At 41.9% G+C, this 19331-nt stretch overlaps 2 protein-coding genes across 6 annotated transcripts in view; one reads left to right on the forward strand and one right to left on the reverse strand.

The window, feature by feature from the left end:
• The window catches only part of APLP2 (amyloid beta precursor like protein 2), a 49107-nt gene extending 47068 nt beyond the window's left edge, over nucleotides 1-2039 (reverse strand). For all 5 annotated transcript variants that reach the window (XM_074559427.1, XM_074559426.1, XM_074559424.1 and 2 more), the window contains exon 1: nucleotides 1880-2039. In XM_074559427.1, the coding sequence (XP_074415528.1) occupies nucleotides 1880-1960 (81 nt within the window). In that variant the 5' untranslated portion in view covers nucleotides 1961-2039. The remainder of the gene's footprint in view (nucleotides 1-1879) is intronic.
• A 17082-nt stretch (nucleotides 2040-19121) lies between these two features.
• The window catches only part of PRDM10 (PR/SET domain 10), a 47606-nt gene continuing 47396 nt past the window's right edge, over nucleotides 19122-19331 (forward strand). Inside the window, exon 1 of the mRNA XM_074559415.1 lies at nucleotides 19122-19271. The gene's annotated coding sequence lies outside the window, so the exon portion shown is untranslated. The remainder of the gene's footprint in view (nucleotides 19272-19331) is intronic.

Here is a 19331-nt window from a genome sequence, read left to right on the forward strand (position 1 = left end):
TAGCTGGTAAAATCCAGTAATGACCACAGTGTAAAACCCAGAACAAAACTATTTACTTCCTAAGCTCTGCATCGAGAGTGGTTCTTGAGCAAATCTGACAGCGATAAAAGACTTGAGAGCTGCAGTTCCCCACCGACAAGACAATGGGAAAGAATGCAGCAAAAATAAGGATTAAAATACCAGAGTTGACATTTTATGCCAGCAGACGAAGGCGGCTATCATGCCTTCAGAGGAAGCAAACTGAATTGCAGGAACATTTTCATTTTAATCCTTCTCTAAAAGGTCAGTGACCCCCTCTCTGGGACTGCTGGCCCCTCCTGGAGTGACAACGTGTGACACAGCCACTCTCCCTCTCTGCCAGTCCTGGGACGGGCAAAACTTGGGATCTGTTTCATCACACAGACACCAATGGGCCTTGGAATAAAGTGACAGCTAGATTTGTTTTCCAAGCTGATTTTTCATGGCACATGTCCCTGAGCAGCAGATTCCAGAAGGGATATGCATAGCAGCCAAATTTGTCTCGGATGTAAGAGAGGAAGTGACCTACAGCTGGAGGAGTTGCCAAACAGGTGCAGGAGATTGGATGCAGCACCAGGCAGTCCCCTGCCACCAAGGCAATGCCAAGGAACCTGATCTGGGCATTAGCTCCGTGCCCTCAGAGCAGCTCCACCATCCTTCCTGCAAGACAACCTCCCCACGAGTTGTTCCACAAATCGTTATCAACCATGTCCCATTGATTTACAGAAATTTAACAGAAAGACTGGTACAAAGTACGCGGAATAGTACTCCTCAATAGCAACCAAACAAGCAGAAATCTCAGACCAGACCAATTTCGTACAACATATATTAAAAATACCCAAGTTTACTGCCAGTTAGGAATTACCACCAGCTTAGAGCATTAGATTTTTGCATCACACTGAGGTAGATGTTCTGTTTAACCAAGCCTGCTAAAATTTACTGTAAACTCTCATATCAAGCCATTCACAAACAGCCACCAGCCTTTTCTTTATCCAGCCCTAAATAACCCAGAACCTCCACAAGACTGATGCAGCTGTTTTGCATTTCCAAACAACATTCAGATTATTAAACTCTGTTTACGTGCCATTTCTCAAGCTCAGCACATACTTAGCTCCTTGTTTTTCTCCTTCCCTCTAATAAGACAAGTTATAGTATCAAGTTTTTAAACTCACAAGATTTTCTCCTACTCATCTTGTTGTTTGGAGAGCTAGATTATACTGAGCTCTTAGATTTAGGCAAAAGCTGGAATTTCCTCTGTCCAGTTATTTTCATATATGCAAACACAATACGCGTTTCGTACACACAAAACTAATATATACTCGTTTATGTGTGCGCATGTGTGTATTTATATATACACACACATACAAACACAGACTCCTATGGGCATCTAAGCCATTTCTATTTGAAATGCATAGCCTTTACACTTGGCTGAAGCATCTTCCCCGAATGCCGAGGTACCAGTTCCAACGCAAAGATTTATTTTGGATCCATCATCAACCAAATGGATTCGTTCAACCGAGATTTTTCTCTAGGGAATAGCCCTCTAACAGTCTTCAATGCTTCTGGACCCATCTGAGCTGGCCGCTCCTGTTCCCGTGCCAAGAATGCCGAGGTCACGTCCCCAAAAAAACAGCCCCAAGCATCCCGGTGAGACGGAGCTTCCCGTCCAGATGAGCGGCCTGAGGGACACGGCTTTCGCGAAAACACCGGTAAAATACGAACTCACCACCCCGGGAAGGTCTCAAAGACGCTGGACAATCTCCAGGCGGCTCCACACCAGCCGAGACACCCCGAATCCCGCTTACCTCCCGCCTATGCATCGCGTACCCCGGGGGAGCCCTCCCCCACACCCCTCACACACCTCGATGTATCCGGCGAGCGCGGCCGCGGGCCCGAGAAGCGCCAAGAGGGGCAACATCGCAGAGCCCATCACCGCCGCCATCACCCGCCGCCGCCCGAGCGCAACTGCGGCCGCAGCGCCCCTGCGGGGACCCGCCTCGCCACGCCCCGCCTCCGCCAAGAGTGACAGCCGCACACGCCAATCGAGAGGCGGCAGCTAGCCGCACCTCCGCAACGCTTCCAGCCAATGGGGCGAGGCGCAGGGCATGTGGAGCCGCCCCCCGGCGGGAAATGGCGGCCGGCGCTGACGGGAGCCGTGGGGGGACAGTTAGGGCTGGGGCGTGGCCTGGTCGGGCCTTGCCACACCAGGCCTGAGGGAAAACTGCGCAAAGCGAGCCCCGGAAAAGGCCGTGGTTTGTATGGCCATTTGGAGGCTAAACGCTCCACCTCACCACTGCGGTGAGCAGGAACATTCTGGGCTAATAAAAGCCTAATGAGGCGTTTTCCTCATCTGAAAATAAAACAATGATGTTTCCCACTCAAAAAACTGTCTCTACATCTATCCCCGATTTCTCAAAGCTCTCGACCCATGTGCAAGCATCAAGTTCCCAGCCATTTGGGTTTCATAATAAAACTCAACACATAGGTCCTTCTTTATTTTTTTTTTCTTAAAATACAGCTGTTGAACGATAAGAATGACAATCTTGATGGCTTCATCCTTCTGCCAACACCAGGTGCTCACCAGACATGACCTGGGAGACATCACCTGTGTTGCCACACAAGCTGCTCTGTAAACACAGCACAGCTCTCCATAAACTTTAAATAACATGCATTTAATTAAAAAACAGACACATCACCATCACCACCTTCAATTTGTGTTTCTTTTCAATCAGAGCACAAGAGCAGTTCCTTCCAGTGCAGATGTTCTGCCACTGCTAGTGCTGCTATTTCAGGACACATTTCTGGCTTTAAAACCAGGTTTTTGTGCCAAATTTGCATTGAGGGTATTTTAATTTCATCATGCTACTTTAAAAATGGAAATTTAAAATAATTAGAATTTTAAAATAAGCAAACTCTTCAGGAAAAAAGCAGATCTACCAAGTGCAGTTGCTGATACCACAGACCTTCCATATGTGTGCAGAGCATTTATTAGTCCCTTTTTAGTACTTTCCTTGGTTTTCCCAATGGAAATGTAGGTCAGTCAGCTCAGGGATGACAAATGACCACCTTGAAGACACAACTGCTAGAGATCCCACTTGTTTCAAGAACATAAGATCTTTAAAAATACCAATATATTTTAGACTTGAAGGATTTTTTTTCACACTGACGTGCAGTGAGCCCATTGGCATTAAGTTAGAAAAGCAATATCATGGAAATCACAGAATGGTTTGGGTTGGAAAAGCTCATCTCGTCCCAGACCCATGCCATGGGCAGGGACACCTTCCACTAGACGAGGGTAGACTATCCTATAGATTCCATACATTTGCTTTCATTTTTGTGTGAAGATTCGCGAGGTGCTTAAATGGGATAGAAAAAGATCTCAGCACAGAATGTCCCAGTTACAAAACATTTCCATTCTTAACTTCCATATTCTTTACTGGCTCTTACAAGTGCTGTTTTCTGAAATAGGAACATTGCTGAAATATTGCAGATGGGGTAAATCTGTATGACAGATCAATAAGCAGCCCTGTTTTAATTAAAATTGCTGATTGTTCCACTGGTCACTTACTATAGTCTCTTTCTTACACTCTTTGAAAACCCTTAAATCTCTTTTACTGCAGTCCTCTGGCATATATAATTCTCTTTTTAGTCTGGCCAAGTTCAGTTGAAAAACAGAGTAACAAGTTGCTTTTGAAAACTGGCACATTTTATGTAAGTATTTTAATGTGCAATATGAATACAGGAGTAAATAACAAGACAATTCTGAGTTAGGCTTTTCCCTTTACTTAAAAAGGAGGGATGGGTTTTTTTCCCCCAGTCCAAAATGTACAAGTTCTTTATAAATCTTTGGAATGGGACTTTCATTCGAGGTTGAATTTATATAGTATTTAAAGTGCTATATAAATTAATTTACTTTTAATATTTACATAGTGCTTGGTGAGAATTTATGTTCACAGCACTGACTCCAACAGTGTGATCCTTGTTTTTCTGAAAAACTTCAAATCTAGTGACTCTTGGAGAAGTCTCTCTGATAAGTATGAGGTACAAACTTAGCTGCATCCTCACCTGCTCCTAGTCCTGAACTGTAGATACACCAGGGTGTTAGAGCTGAAGTCCTGCAGTGAGGCTAAAACACAGGATATTCCTCTTCAAGAGCCAAGGCCATCAGTGCTCAGTTCACTGCCTAAAAAGCAAGTGAGAAATCAAAGTTTGAAGAATAACACATTTCCCTTCATACAGAGAGAACAGTCCTACCAGGACAAAAAGTCCCCAGAAAAAAAGGTTTTATCTCCCAGACCTTGGTCATTCCTTGGTGATGATCAGGAGCTCTACATGCAACTAAATTCATATGACTGCAGGACGGCAGGGAGAGAGATTGAGATAAGAGCCTCCAGTAAGATGCAAATGGAATTCCATCAGTTGGAAAAAACACAAAGGCTTTTAGCATGAAAAGGATTTGGGGATGGCTTTTTTCAGCCACCTGTCCACACAGGTCACTGCAGGCATAGTGGCATGATGGCCATGTTTTAATTCAGTGCAGAGGTTTATTTCAGGTGAGCACTGGTACTTGTCTGTTGCCTGTGACAACAGCACCAATTTGAATCAATGCTCCAAGGCTGCAGCATTCCCTAAGACACCTCTCCTGCTGTTAAACCTGTTAGGTAGGCGACAGCTTACATTTACTTCCAAGAATTGCGTTTTACCCAAGTTCTGGAGCTCTTAGTGCCCTTTTCCAGGACATCTGGGCTAATGAAGCACTGAGAATCTCATCCTCACCTTTGGCTGCCAACGTTTATTCTGTAAGAAATGTTTCAAGTGATCATCTCTGCCCCTTTTGACTTGCAAGACCATGATTGTGTAAACAAAAAGAGCATATTTGTGATTGCAAAAATGTACTCTGAAAGAATAATGTTAAATTCATGATAAAAAGAGCAAACAGAAGTCATCAAGGAATGCACCTGGTACCATTAAATTCTCTCATTAAAGCAGCAACTGTATAAAACTTATGCATTGAGATCCTTTCAGTACCTGGAGAATAAGTTCAGGAGAAGTGAGGAAATCTTTGAAGATTCCCACCATTCTCCTGAATTCCTGAAATTAAAGTGTAATATTAGTCTAACCAGTGAATTGTAATCCTGTACAGCTAAACTTCATTGAAGATTTAAAAGGCGGATCGCATCATTTGTACTAGTTCTGTGTGGCAGGTATGTGCAAGGTAGAGCTTGCAGAGGTAGAACTGAGTCAATCTGCATTTTAGGAGGTAGAATGCAAACTGAAGTTAGAAACAACTAAAGAATATGGTGGGATTAAGTAAAGAACTCCCTACTGCTTATTATTGGAGTATCATAATCATACTCCAATTGTACTACTGCTGAATACAATTCAGCAATATAAGAAATACTAAGCAGTGCTTCTAGGAAAAATATAGTGCACAAATGATGCCCACCTAACTGCCCCAACTCATCTGGAGCCATCCTGCCCTTCAGGCAAGACCTCTACCTATCATCAAGGCCGTGTAAGGGGCAGAAAGCAATGCAAAACTGTTACTAGCCAACTCAAACTTGATCCAACATCCAGCTATTTAAGTGCCTGTGGGACATAATATTTCTCCAGACTCAAAAATAACATCAGAAGGTTGCCAACCTCATCGGGAATTGGGCATCTGTATTTGTCTACAGCACTTCTGTGTGGAAGTCTAGGGTTCTTGCAGCCTTGCAGCTCAGCCTTCCATTTGTGACTGAAAATGACACAGTGGGGACAAGATGTAGGAAGTCCAGCAGCAGTGAGATGAAGGAAACTGCTGAAGAAACTGGGCTTAAGATATACAGTGAGAACAAAGATGCTCCATAGAAATATGGTAACAAAAAATGCAGAAACGTTGAGAGGCAGACAGGAGCTTAAAAACAAAAAGGTGATTTGTAGAGGAATACAGTGAAGTTCAGAAGAGTGAAAGGATGGAGAATAACAGGGGAAAATGGAATAACTGCAGACGTGACAAAAACAGCACAGAAATCTGTGAAAAGAAGTGACATAGTAAATGGTGGTGGACAGTAAGCCTTTGTTTCTGCTCAGAGACTTCTTTAAAAGGGATTGGCAGGGAAGGGAGAAAATCTACTTTTCATTATTCCAATAAATCCTTAACTCTTGCTAGCCTTTTTCCCACTGCTCTGGTCCATGCCTGAAACAGTGTCATTCATCTGGCTTCCACTGACATGTCTGAAGTGGGCAGATCTGCACAGGAGTTTGTGCTGTATTCACCTCAAACAGCACAGTCCTTGCCTATTGCATGTAACAGACTGTTAAGGAAACAAGCCTGGCATTAGTACTCCTGTAACTGAAATTAACCTAACCTTTTTTTAGGTTTGGAGATATTACAGCTTTGCTGAAGCACCAGCACAGAAAGGTTCAGTTGCATTGCAAAATGAAAAATGCATCAATCCAGGATGCTTAAGGGCAGCATAAGAGAGTGGCTGCTAAGGAAAGCTGCTGCTCCTTCAACATTCTGCATATGAATCTCAGCATCCAGAAAATGTGCTAAATCTATGACCTCCTCTCATTTCTAAATGGGGGGCAAAACCATTGGTGAATTTAATTGGACAATTTGTTTTTCTGAAGACTAGCCAAGGCAAAAGCAACATCTGAGAGACGGGAGGAATTCATTTTGGAATAGATTTGCATGTATGTAGGATTCACTTCCCAGGAAAAGAAATTACTTCTGATATATAATTCAATAGAGTAATGAGCCCACATTCAGACTGAGGATCCCACATACAGAAATAGCAGAGACTAGCTACCTTTTTAGCTAATACACAAACTGGGAATTTATGCTGCTCATTTTCTCTCTACAGATGGATCCGAGGCTTTGAGCACTGGCAGCAACACCTGATGCTTCTCCAAGGAACTGAACACAAACATTGAATGTGACACTTCAAGAGAGAACTCAAAGATTGAGGTTCTAGAGGTCTACAAGTAAAGGCACAGAGAAGACATGGTGGGGAGAGAGGAAGGAGAGGCTGCTTTGCAGAAAATCTTTAGTGAACTCTCATCCTCTTGCTCGGTGAGACGTATCTTCCTGCAATGGCATCCAGTCTCCTTTATCTCTTCTTTCAGTCTTCCGTGAAGACTGAAGCGATGTTTAACCTCTGAAGATGGCAGTCAGTTGTTCATGAATCAAGACAAACAAACCATTCCAACCTAAATAAGCTGAGTCCCACAGCTGTGGTAGAGAAGACGTCTGAAAGAGAAAAAGCCCACAATTAAAAAGAATCCATCAACAACTGATGAGTTGTTTATCATTACGGTGCTGAGATTTCTCCTGTTGTCCTTGGATGTTTCTTCCCTCACCCCTCCTCAGCTTTCCTGTATCAGTCATTTCAGCAGTGTGAAAGGTTGTTCATTTTACAGAGGTCTTTAATGAAAGATGAAAATTCAAATATGTTATAATTAGCTGCAGTTCCACATAAGTCAGTATTATTGCAGCTTTTATATTAGATCCTCATTTGTCCCACAAATGATTGTGTCAAATATTACAGTAGAATGATTAATGACATCAGACATAATGGAAGGATTAAGCATTGATACAGGAGACTTGCTTGAGAAGAATAATTTTAACTTCTTTTCACTTATAATTTATTTTTGTCCTATACTGTAAAAGAAACCTGAAATTGAAAATAAAAATGGCTTGTGTTCCTGGCAAGTAACAGAAGACATCTGATTCATTATTTAATTCTTCATTCAGTATTCATTGGTAAATTAAAAGCCAAATCATCGTAACAAATGGCACAGCAATGAACAACATGGAATATAAAAACCTCAGGACTTGTCCTGCTGAATAAATGTGGAATCATTTACATCTTTGAAGATAAGTGTAATTCAACAGCAAAAAATTGATTCCTCCCTCTGCAATCAGGTCTGATTCAGCATCTGTTCCATCAGGCATCATGAAATTGCCTGTGCTAACAAGCTGTTTCACGGCACACCAAAGTCACCTTTTATTTCACCACCAATCACTTGTTTGAGCAGTTACTCAGTTTGCAAGAACAGGGTGTATGAGGAAGTTATGACAAAGGAACAGGCAATAAGGAATTTAAAATGTCTAGAAGACACATCATGTCTGATAATACAAATTACTGGGAACTGTAGTTTTCCATCAGCTGCATGGTACCTTTAAGTGCTTTTTTTTCCCTTTTGCACTTAAAAGCAGAATAACTTCAAAAATCCCCTCCTTACTTTAATTTGGTATCAGCACAGAAGGCTGCAGTTTGAATCATTCTATTTAAACAAATATTAAGCCATTTCCTGTTACAATCATTGGGGCCTCACAGTTCTCAAACACCGAGTCATCCTTCTTATTTCAACACATGAATATTGACTTTCGGTGCTCGAAATGCACACCTGGAGACACAGGACCTGCAGCTTTGCCTCCAGCACTATCACCAGACCCGACATTGGGAAGGAGCTGTAGGGTCTTTTCTGAGCAGCAGCCTGGTCTTCCACTGATAGTCAGAGGAAAATCAGTGGGATACAGGAATTCCCAGTCACAGGAATTCATATTTGCAGACCTTGCTCTACAAGTTCTTTATTTCAATGCTCCAAATACACCCAGGGCTCTACAGCACTATTGACTTACAAACTCATTCAAGAGAGAGGCTTCATATTGTGCTCCGGGGTTTTTATAACCTTTGAAACAGAGTTCTTTGGAGGGCCACAGGAAGTGAAATGCAGCAGTGCTTTGGCAGGTTTTAAACTCCTAAAGCAGCAAGAAGTTTGAACATAGGTTCTCTTGGTGATAAGAAATACAGAAATACATGTATTTGAAGTCAGTGTCAGTTGAATAAAGGCAAAGGGCAGGACACAGCTGAAAAGAACTAGGACATGTAAGTAGAAGCTGAATCCCAGTGTCTCCAAGGGAAGGAGGGGGCCGCCTACAACTTCCACCCCAAACCCATGGCCTGAGGGGGAGAACAGGCTCTTTCTGAATCACATTTTCACAGAAGCTGAGTCAGCTCCTGAGAGATGTTTAACTAAGTCTCTGCTCTGCAACTTTCCAATAGTCTTTTCCCATATCTTGCAAAAGGCTGAATTTGAACTTGCTCCTTTTATTTTACCATGATTTTCCCTCATAGGAGAGAGAACAGCCTGTGTCTTTTGCCACTCAAAGCTTGCCAAGGCTCGAAGATCTCTTTTCTCCCCCAAAATTAAAAGACATTTTGCCCCACAATAATGAAAACCACCATTTGAAGGAGAGCTTCACACTGATATCAGAGTATTCCGTGTTTTTGGAAGCAAATTACTAGGCTTCCTCTAACTCTAGGCGTCCTGCCTTGTCCCAGTCACTTGGTTGACTCCCCAAGGTCTCCACCAAAATGTAGCTCATTGGCTAAGTTATAGAAAAGGAGTCTTAAGTAGAGCACTCTATTGAGGTTTGAGTTTTCACTTTAAAATGCAAATGGATGGTAGTTAATTCCCCTTTGGGATTTAAGAGCTTAATTTAAAATGGGAAATGATGATACAAAAATATGTATCAGAAAGCATTGCAGTGTGAAAATGAATCCTTTGCCACATGAATGCAGATTCTTAGGGTCAGCAGACATCTTAATTTACCTGTATTTTAATAGTTTCCCTCAAAACTCCTTTTGGCTAAATTCTTCCTCAGTGTACTACTTGGTACAGTCTCAGTGGACAACAATAAGGACAAAATTTGACCATGTTTTCTATTTTCTAAAATCTTATAGATCAGCATATTTAAACACATCAATATTTTGCTGGGTATGATAAATAACACCCTCATTTCTCTTAAGATGTCTAACAAGACCTTTTCCATACTTACTGAAAATACAGCTAAATGACAGGCCCATTTGCCAGTTCTTTGTCAACTGAGAAGGCTAAAAAGCAATTTTAAAAAAAGCTGCTTAGCAAAGATGTTAAATCAATGTTTGCTAACCAATTGCAAAAGTCTTCCATCTCCCTTTCTTTCTCACAGCTACCATTTTACTTCTAACGGGGGAGAAAATAAGCATATATAATTATGTCTTTAGATCAATTTATGCTTAAACACATATAAACACACAGATACACCTCTGCAACCTTACAGGGACTTGGTGATGCAAGTACTGTAATCTGTAGTTAAAATTCAGAGTACTCCAATCCTTGCATGATCAGAACTCAAGTAACTCAACCAGATTCCTTCTATTTGTTCTGTCTTCTGGAACATATATCTGTACATAACCCTTCAAAAGAATCACTTCTATGCACACAGACACTGGCAAAACCTCATCCACCAGTTTTCATAAACCTTATCCCAGCAAAGGATGGAACTGCATCAGCATGAGATAAAAAATACAGATCATAGCAGGCAACTGCAAAGCTCCTTGTCTCTGTTTAGAAAGGTGTAAACCTGGGGTCAGGGTGATTATCTAGAAATTATTTGTATTTGGATACACTTCCTTTGGCACATGGGCGCAGAGCTGTGGCCAGGAAGCACATGTGGGGTGGTAAAAGGGGAGCAGCCCCCAAGCCAGGTGTTCCCCTGGCCAACACCATGTACTGATCCAGCATCAGCTGCATCATCTAGAAAAAGCACATGGGTAGATCTCTTGGCAAGGTCAGTAATTAAATATTTGTATCACCTAAAAACCAACAATGACTTACACAAGCCTTATTTCAAGCTTTCCCTCTTTCTGTACAAGACCGTATCAAATAGTCAAACATTTTGGTTTTGCCCTTCTTTTTGTTTCCATGTTTTTCTTGCATATTGCAAACTGTCCAATTTCTCCAGGCTCTGTTCTCTTTTTTTTTGTTTTTGTTTTTGTTTTTGTTTTTGTTAGACTGACTTCAGTCAAACCCTAGGTCTGAAAGTCCCCAAACAGTCAACAACGAACATATTTCGGTGTGGTAAATTTGAGAAGTCACAATAAGGGCTGTGGTATGGTACTATGATATCACTCACAGAGGACTGTTACTTCATTGTGAATAGAAACAGCATCTGGAACGGGGCAGGAAATCTCTTACCAAAGGAGAATCCAAGAAGTACAGCAAAGAAAAATAAGATTCAAATGAGTTTATGGCTAGGTAAGTTGTTGTCTTTGTTGGGAAGATGTTTCTTTAAAGTCAGGGAAGGAAAAATATTTCACATGATGTCTTTGTGCCACTTTCAACTCCAATGTTTGTCAATAGCTTTTTAACAATTGCATGATTCACTATTGAGTGTTCCATGCCAAGAGAAGTCAGCATTCTGTACAGCAGAGGGCTCTTTCATTCCTTTTTATTTCATACTTCTGTTATCAACCAACATGTCAGCTGTGAAATAAAACCTGGAGAAAAGCTTTGAAAGGAGATAAATTCCCAGCAGGTGTCACAGAAATATTGAATTGACATTTAGTCTTCGTTACACCTTCTGTGGGGTTTTGCTGTGTTACAGTTGCTCTATACTAAATTAAATAGGATTTTAAAATACTTTTTTCTACACTGAAAGAGAAAGTGAGCAGGTAAAACTAAAACTAGGTAAGTGATGGGAAAAAAAAGAGAAACAGGCATCACCAGCACAGTTCCTAAAAGTTCTGCAGGGAATTAATGAGGAAAGAGCAGAAAAGGGGAGCCAGGATGTGGAATTCAGTGCAAAGATGAATACAGGAAATCACAGAATCCCAGAATGGTTTGGATGGGAAGGGACCTCAAAGCCCATCTCATTCCACCCCTTCCATGGGCGGGGGAGACTTTCCACTAGACCAGGTTGCTCCAACAAGGAGCATCCAACATGGCCATAAACACTTCCAGGGATGGGGCAGCCACAGCTTCTCTTCTCTGTGCATTTACAACATTTTGAGGTTAAGGAGAACCACTAGGATGTGAAGCAGCTCATTCAACTTTTAGGGTGTTCTTGGGTGAAACAGAACTTGCCAGAGAGAATAATTCAGCTCATATTAAGCTGATCCAAGTAGTGAAAAATGACCTTGTCATCTTAGGCCTGTTCCTGTTCTTTGCCTTCCTGAATACCTCAGCAATTATAAGAATAACTTTCAAGATAATCTTACCACAGTGGCAACGACATTTCAGTGTAAAAATCAGCTTCTGAGGGACTGGGCCTGCAGCTGCCAAGCTTCTTGATTAAAAATACTCGACATTTGCTTTGAGAAGTGCCATTGCTATTACCATGCTCTACTATTCAGGCAAATTCACTAAGCACATTTTGGAAATCAGGGCTCAATGTCTGGGCTCTTTTGATAAACTTGAAGAGTCCAGATCCTACCTGAGCTCCCAGTGGGGTATACTGGCTTTAGAGACAGTCTTCCCAAGCAAACAGATTAAAGAGCCCTGGGAAATACCAGTTCTATTCTAACAGCAAAACTCTGGAAACAAGTCTCCAGGGGGATCCCTGCAAAATGAAGGCAGAGCAGGCAGAGCAAACCCAACATGATGCAGGACACACTAGCACTGTCAGCTGGAACTGCAGCAAATCTTTTATTGTGAAATGCAGGCTCATGTTCAGGCAAGCAAATCTGGAATTTTTCCACTATGTGCAGGCTGCAGTTACAGGAATTCAAAGCAACAGTTTAACAATTCCATAATAACAGAGAAATGCAAAGTCCTGTCCTAACTTAACCATGTAAATCCGCTGCTTAGAAAAAAAGCACCTTTGTTTTGGGTCAGGCTTGCCAGGTGCCTGGGCACACCTGGAGTACATCACATTTAGGTGCACCTGGATAACATCACCAGAACTTTGACAATGAGGATTATTTCCTGAAAAAAGACTAGTTCAAAAGGTTATGTTCTATTCACTAAAAGATTTTGGGGAAGCAAATTTGTTATTTCTTCCCAGACTACAGTATCTGCATCCTTCCTCCAGTGTTGTTTGACTGAAGCACAGCAGAAGCCCTGCCAGCATTCCCCGCTCTGGGCAGCTCTGTGCTTTCCCCCTGAACAGCACAATCTTTTGTTTTTCCTATCTGTGTGACTACAGAAGTTTCCTTTTTGTAGCCATCTGCACCGAGGCAGAGGCCCCAGCTTCAATCTTAATGGCTGTCTGGAATGATACAATTTGGTTTTTATCATCTTCAGAGATAAGGCAGCCTTAACTCCCTGAAAAATCCTGGCACTTGCTCCATTTGATTCCTCCTGTTTTCCTAACCCAGGTGTTTTCAAAGCTATTCATGTACCTGTCTACAGTGTGGGTGGAATATACTTAACTTCCAACTCAGTTAAGTTGGAAAACATTCCCTCCTTTTGAACTGATCACTCACTAAACAAACATTTCTCTTCTACCCAGACAACTACCCTCTTGAAGGACACATCTGACTGCAAAGAACCCCACTGCAAAAATACTTTGAATGTAGTCCAAAATGACAGCAGTCCTAGGGTCTGCTCAGACAGCACCTGCTGCAGGGTCAGAACTCACACAGGAAACCCCAATCCCCAAGTGGTGACAGACAACACAACCCCACCCACAGGCCATAAGGGGGGTTTCTTAAAATCTCAGAATGCTGTAAGAAAATGTCAGCAGTGTTTTTCTTTCCAAAGATCTAATTTTTAAAATGTTATGATAAAAAATTAAAGAATAACTTAAGACCATAGTAAGTAAAGGCTTGAAATTAAGGAAAAAAAAGCCAACCACAACTGTATTTTCCTTTTTTGTGTGCCAGTCCTATAAGCTGTTAACAAATAGGGTAATAATACAAATATTAGATTTAAGACTGACTCGATTTATACCTTTATGAAAAAAAAAAGCCAAACCGACTTCTCTAAGAACCCATGGCTAAATCAGGCCTAAGATCTACCTTTAGCACCTGAGCAGCAGTATACCACTAAGTTAGACTTCAGAGGCAACTCATAAATCCTCCTGATCCCAAACAGCTTCACCTGGGACTATTCCCCCATCCCCAAGCCCAGGAGTCCTACTTAAGCCAAGTTTAGGGCCATTGCTTCTTGTCTGAGTAATTCTAGAGGAGTCTTGGGTTTTAGCTTAGTATCAACTGTAACTGGCTATGGATCTTGAATCTGTGCTAGTGCTGTAGATTAGGTAAGTTACTAATGGATTTTGTCCTAGTTTCATTACCAGCCTCCATCATGACGTGCAAATTTGATTCTAATTTTGGACTCAGGTCTGCCTTGTCCTCTTGAACTTGCCTGCTGATCTGTATTTTTGAATGGTCTCTAGATGTCATCTCTAGATGAATCTTAGTTATCTTCTATAGGTGCTGAAGGATGGAATGGGAACTGGTGAGTATTTCCACAAGCTTGGACATCCAGACATTTAGATAAGAGCTGGGGCTATCCCAGGGGATGTTTTTTGCCCTTAAAAATCAATCACTTTCTAAAACTGCATCACCTGTAATGAAATCTTCTCTGTAAAAGCCCTGTTGCCCCACTAGAGCAGCAGGGCTGGGTAGACAGCTGGGAATGAGGAATGTGCTAGACAGCAGGAAACAAAAGGAGCATGGTTTGTGTAGTCTGACAAAACAAACCTCAGTGAGGATGTGATTGCTGTCTATAAACACATCAGGAGAGTAAACACTGCGGGTAAGGATAAAGACCCTACTTAAAAGGCATGAAATAAGTAGAAGTAGACTTTAGAAAAAAGAATCAACTTGTCTTCAGTGATGTTTTTAGTTTCTTGTTCAAAACTGCAAGAATAAACATCTCAGTTTCTCATCAGGGAAAGCCTGCTCAAGTTATATACTGAGGTGTCTGTGACAGAGAGGATTTGGTAGCTTGGAAACTCTCTGCCAGCTCCTACATCCATCAGAAGGTCAGACTTCTAATTTCTAACTCCTGCAGAAGGAGAAGGACTGACCATCTGACAGAAAAATATTTTTATCTTTTTACATCCTGAAAAAGGATACAGAGTTTTCCCAGCTAGGAGACTTACTTTTAGCTCTTCTATAAAAAGCCAAGATAAACAAGAGTCTAGAGTTAGTACATGTACTAAATTAAATCTCAAAATACAATTTTTAAAAAGAAAATGTGGCTGTTGTCTAAACGTCTACCATAAGTTATCACTGAATGTGTTTTTATGTTGCCCCTTTTATTAATCTACCAAATGTATGCAGGAGCAGGAGGAAGATCTCTGAAGATCCCTTCTTTCCTGACAGAGGTGGAAGAAGGCTGACTGTCATTGCCACATTTTGAAAAAGGTTGTCAAAGGCTGGATCAAATCCTTTCCCAGTGCTGGAGACAAATCTTCTGGAAAAATTAGAAATCTTGTATAATGCGCTATCATTTCAATAATTATTTTATAATTTTAAATAGAGTAATAATTTTAATAGAGACTATTAAACCTTTATTTAGATTTCTAGTGAACTCAGAAACATCAAAAAGCATGGAGAGTCATTCTGGCCTGATTAATGGAAAGGAAACCCAAACATCCTCTGTGTTTACTTTGCAGTTGATGCACAAATTATTTCCTACTAATGACAATGCTTCTACACAGCCAGGGCTGGGTCATGGAGACATCTCAACTCCAGTGGGAAATCAGCTGGTAGGGGTGGGTGCTGGCAGTTACGGCTGTCAGGATCATGGGAGCCAAGATCCTTCTCAGAGAAGAAATGTGTGCACTAAATGAACAGTAATCCCAGCTAAAGAAGGAGCTGACCTGGATTTGAAAGTGAACTACATCTGTCCAGCACAGATTTCTGGGAAATGCTCCAAGAATGAATCTCTGGCAATGCAGAGAAGAACTGGGTTGCACTGGAGTTACTGCACTTGCCTAAACTGGGCTGACTAGAACCACGACATAGGCTGGGCCTCCACAGGAGCAGCTGAGCACAAGAAGGAAAAATCCCTTTCTAACCCTGCAGAATCTTGCAAAGAGACAGTTTGCAGCAAAAGCTATGATATGCCAAGCTCCCAGTTGATTTGTCTCCTTAAAACCATGGGATGTCAAGGCATCATCAGGAGCAGCAGCTGCCTTTATAAATATTGTTCTAATGGAGTCAGGGAGATGTTGGTGTGTGAGGGGCAAAATATTTTCTCTGCAGGCATTGTGGCATCAGGACTTACTTTTCCTATCCCAACACCCCAGCAGAGCTTTGCTAAAAAGATTTTCATGAACTGAAAAGCTGCCTTTTCCTAAAACTTGCTGTATCTTTTACCAAATGACCAGTGAAAATCAGGGAGATTGGGGGCGGGGTGATGATGCAAGTTGTTTCCTGACTTATTTTTGTGCCTCTTTATTATTAACAATTGGAAGAGAAATGCCACTTGGTTGAGTACAAATCAGGCAAAAAGAGAACCAATAGTGAATGCATGAGGTGAACGCTTCAGCTAATGGTATGTTGTTCATTTAATATAAAATTTAAATTTTTGAGTTGGTGTAGGTACTATTACAACACCCTCAAACTTGTTTTAGTCATTTTTTTTCTTGCAGTTAAAGGGATTAATTCAGCATGTTTAAAAAACAGACAAATTTTTTGGGAGAGGAGTGATCCTGAGAACCAAAATAAAATAACTTTATTGTACTTGTATGTGTTTTACATGAGGCCATTTTAATTAAATTTATTGTGGCTTACTCTAAACTAGTGAATTCATGTTTTGTATTCTCTGTGCAGGATGGAAAAGTAATTACATTTCAGTTGCATTATAATTTAGCTGGTTGTAACAGACACAGGGACAGGGCTAAAGTTCTTCCATCTTCTCAACTGGAGTTTTAAATCACAGCCAGCTGCTGACTTACATGAGGGTGGGAAGTGGGTGCCACAAAGCATAGCCCAATTCCATGTGCAGTTTAATTTAGGAATCTAGACCTAAGTACCTACTTGTCATGCACAGAATGAAACGGGGAGGTCACCAGGACCAGGAAGGCAGTGGCTGCTTCTATAACTCAAATGAGTTTGGAGCACTTGAGCATTTTTCTTTGTCATATTTAATCTATATGTTGCTCAAAATGGGATTATGTCGTGGAGAAAAATCCAATAACCCAAACAAAACCTGAAATATCCATATGGATGGGAAAAAAACAGGAAACCTGTCTAGGGGTCTGAGAGAGGCTTGGGGAGCAGCTTTAGGGAGTAGGGTCCAGGGATGGGAGGCTTCTTTTTATGGCAGAGACTTAGGAGTGGCTTTTCTAGGTGAAAAGAAGGGGTGAGGAGATCCAAGGAAAAGAGGGCAGAAAGATATTCATGAGTAAATTAAATGGGGTGGAGTTCCAGTGTGCTTTTCCACCTGGAATCTGAAAAGGGGGGAGAAGTCAGGCAGTACACTTGCTTCCATCTAGGAACTAGTGGAGAAATGAATGCTGGAGTCACCAGAGGGAAGAGACAGAACTGGTTTCTGTCAGATGAGAGAAATTGCTGCAGCAGCAGCATCCAAATGAGATGATGCAGGCATTGGGACTTGGATCTGATGGCCTGGGAGCTGAGCAGGATTTTCAGGAGGGTTCCAGCACCTTCCAGACTGGAGGTGAAGAGGGGTATTTCATATCATGCCCTTGAACTATGCAGATTAGAAATAAATAAATTAACCTCATGTGAAGGCCTCTCTCTCTGCCAGCACAAGGCTGTGGAGGAAACAAAGCCTGTGCTGGAGCATCAGAAACAACACATCAAATGTGGGAATTACAATAGGCATTACATCAGATGCCGGATACTGCAGGGTATGAATCACACCAGCATCTGGCAGCTTTGGTGCATCCACAGCAAACTTGCATTAATTTGACTCCAAAGGGAAAAACAAATAACCTGTGGAACAACTTTCAATGTGAGCCCTGTTTCAGGAAAGGGCACTGTTCTGTATTCCACCATGGGGCTACATCTCTTGTGGTACAGCTACCAAGTCTTTAAAAATGTTAGGGAGACTATTGGAAAACTTAAATAAAAATACACTTTGATTTTTTTCAAAAAAAGTGACACATGCAGGTTTTAAAATTTATAAGAAATAAAGCAGTTTTGATTGCTTTTATGTGTTTCCTTGCTGTCCTGAAGTTTCAGTACAGTATAATGAAATTGAAGCTGGTTCTATGGGACAAAGAAATAAACTGGCTCCATGACTCCCACAATTTAAATTAAGATAACTGCCCAGAGATGTAAAGAAGTACAGTTAGGGGGAAAAAAATGAACAAACTTCTAAAGTAAGCTAATTCTACTGACTTGAGGTGTAAAACCCATATCTAACATTTTAATATCAAGTTCATCAACACAATTTAGAAAACTTGTATCTCTGTGGGCTGTTTTTGAAATTTTGATTGCTCATGGAAGGGGGTCAGTACAACAGGGGATGATTTCAATTTACAACAGCAGCTCTTAATTTAAAAGACTAGTCCAGGCTTTAAAAAGACAGACCTAATGGAGAGTTACATTTAATGGCACCAAGATCTGACCCTCTCATTGGTCTCCCAGCACAGAGACTGAGCAAAACCAGTTCTGTAAAAGTAATGATTAATATTTAACCCAAATTTCCCCTATCTGTCCTCCTGGACAGATGGCCCATTGAGGGATCGGTAGCTGCCCACACTGCAGTGAGCAGTGGTTTCACAGTGGTCCCACACAGTCCATGAAGCCATTTAGAATAAAACTAAAAGGTCCTAAACACAGGGATTGTCTGGCTTAAATATCTACTGAGCTACTTGGTTAAAGAGCTACCTGAGTGTGTGCTAATGGCAAGTGAGTGATAAGAAAGGGATGCTTTTCCGTGCCACCATAATACAAATAGATAAATACTAAACACAAATATGGCAGTAACCACACTGGAATGACCAATTAAGTTACATTTTTGAACAACAGTATTATCCTTCTTTGAGCAGACATTTAGGACTCAGACACATGTACCATGAAGAAAAATTTTACAGCACTATTTAGGGACGTTTTAAGCAGGAGGAGCCCTTTAGTGGGCATTTTCTCATGGGTTGACCTTCAACAGATATTAATAGCTCACGTTTCAGCTTTAAGTAAAATTCTAGTGGAATCCACTGGTTTTGACACAATTTTAGGTAATTATGCTCCAAGGGGCTGCAGAGCATTGCGGATGGGATTTCACGAGAAGTTTGGGAGTCACCTCCTTATCCAGAAGGGAGCGGGGAATGGGCCCGGCCCGACCTGCCCGGGAACATTCGGCGTGAGGGACGTCGGAGGTGTCGCCGTTCTGCCCCTTCCCGCCACCAGGGGGCGCCCGGTGCCCCGCGCCACCCCACAGCAGGGGGCCCTGCTGGCGGCGCCCACACCCCCAGTGCGGGGGCGGAGCGCCGCGATGAAAAGCGCGCTCTGATTGGCGAAGATACCCCTGGCGGGGATGAGAGAGGGGCTCTGATTGGCGGCCAGCAGCCGAAGGTGAGAGTGAAAACCTGGGCAGAGGACCCCCCCCCCCCCCCCCCCCCCGCCACCCCCTAC

This window comes from Zonotrichia albicollis, chromosome 27 (genome assembly GCF_047830755.1).
Source record: "Zonotrichia albicollis isolate bZonAlb1 chromosome 27, bZonAlb1.hap1, whole genome shotgun sequence".
Lineage (NCBI taxonomy): Eukaryota > Metazoa > Chordata > Aves > Passeriformes > Passerellidae > Zonotrichia > Zonotrichia albicollis.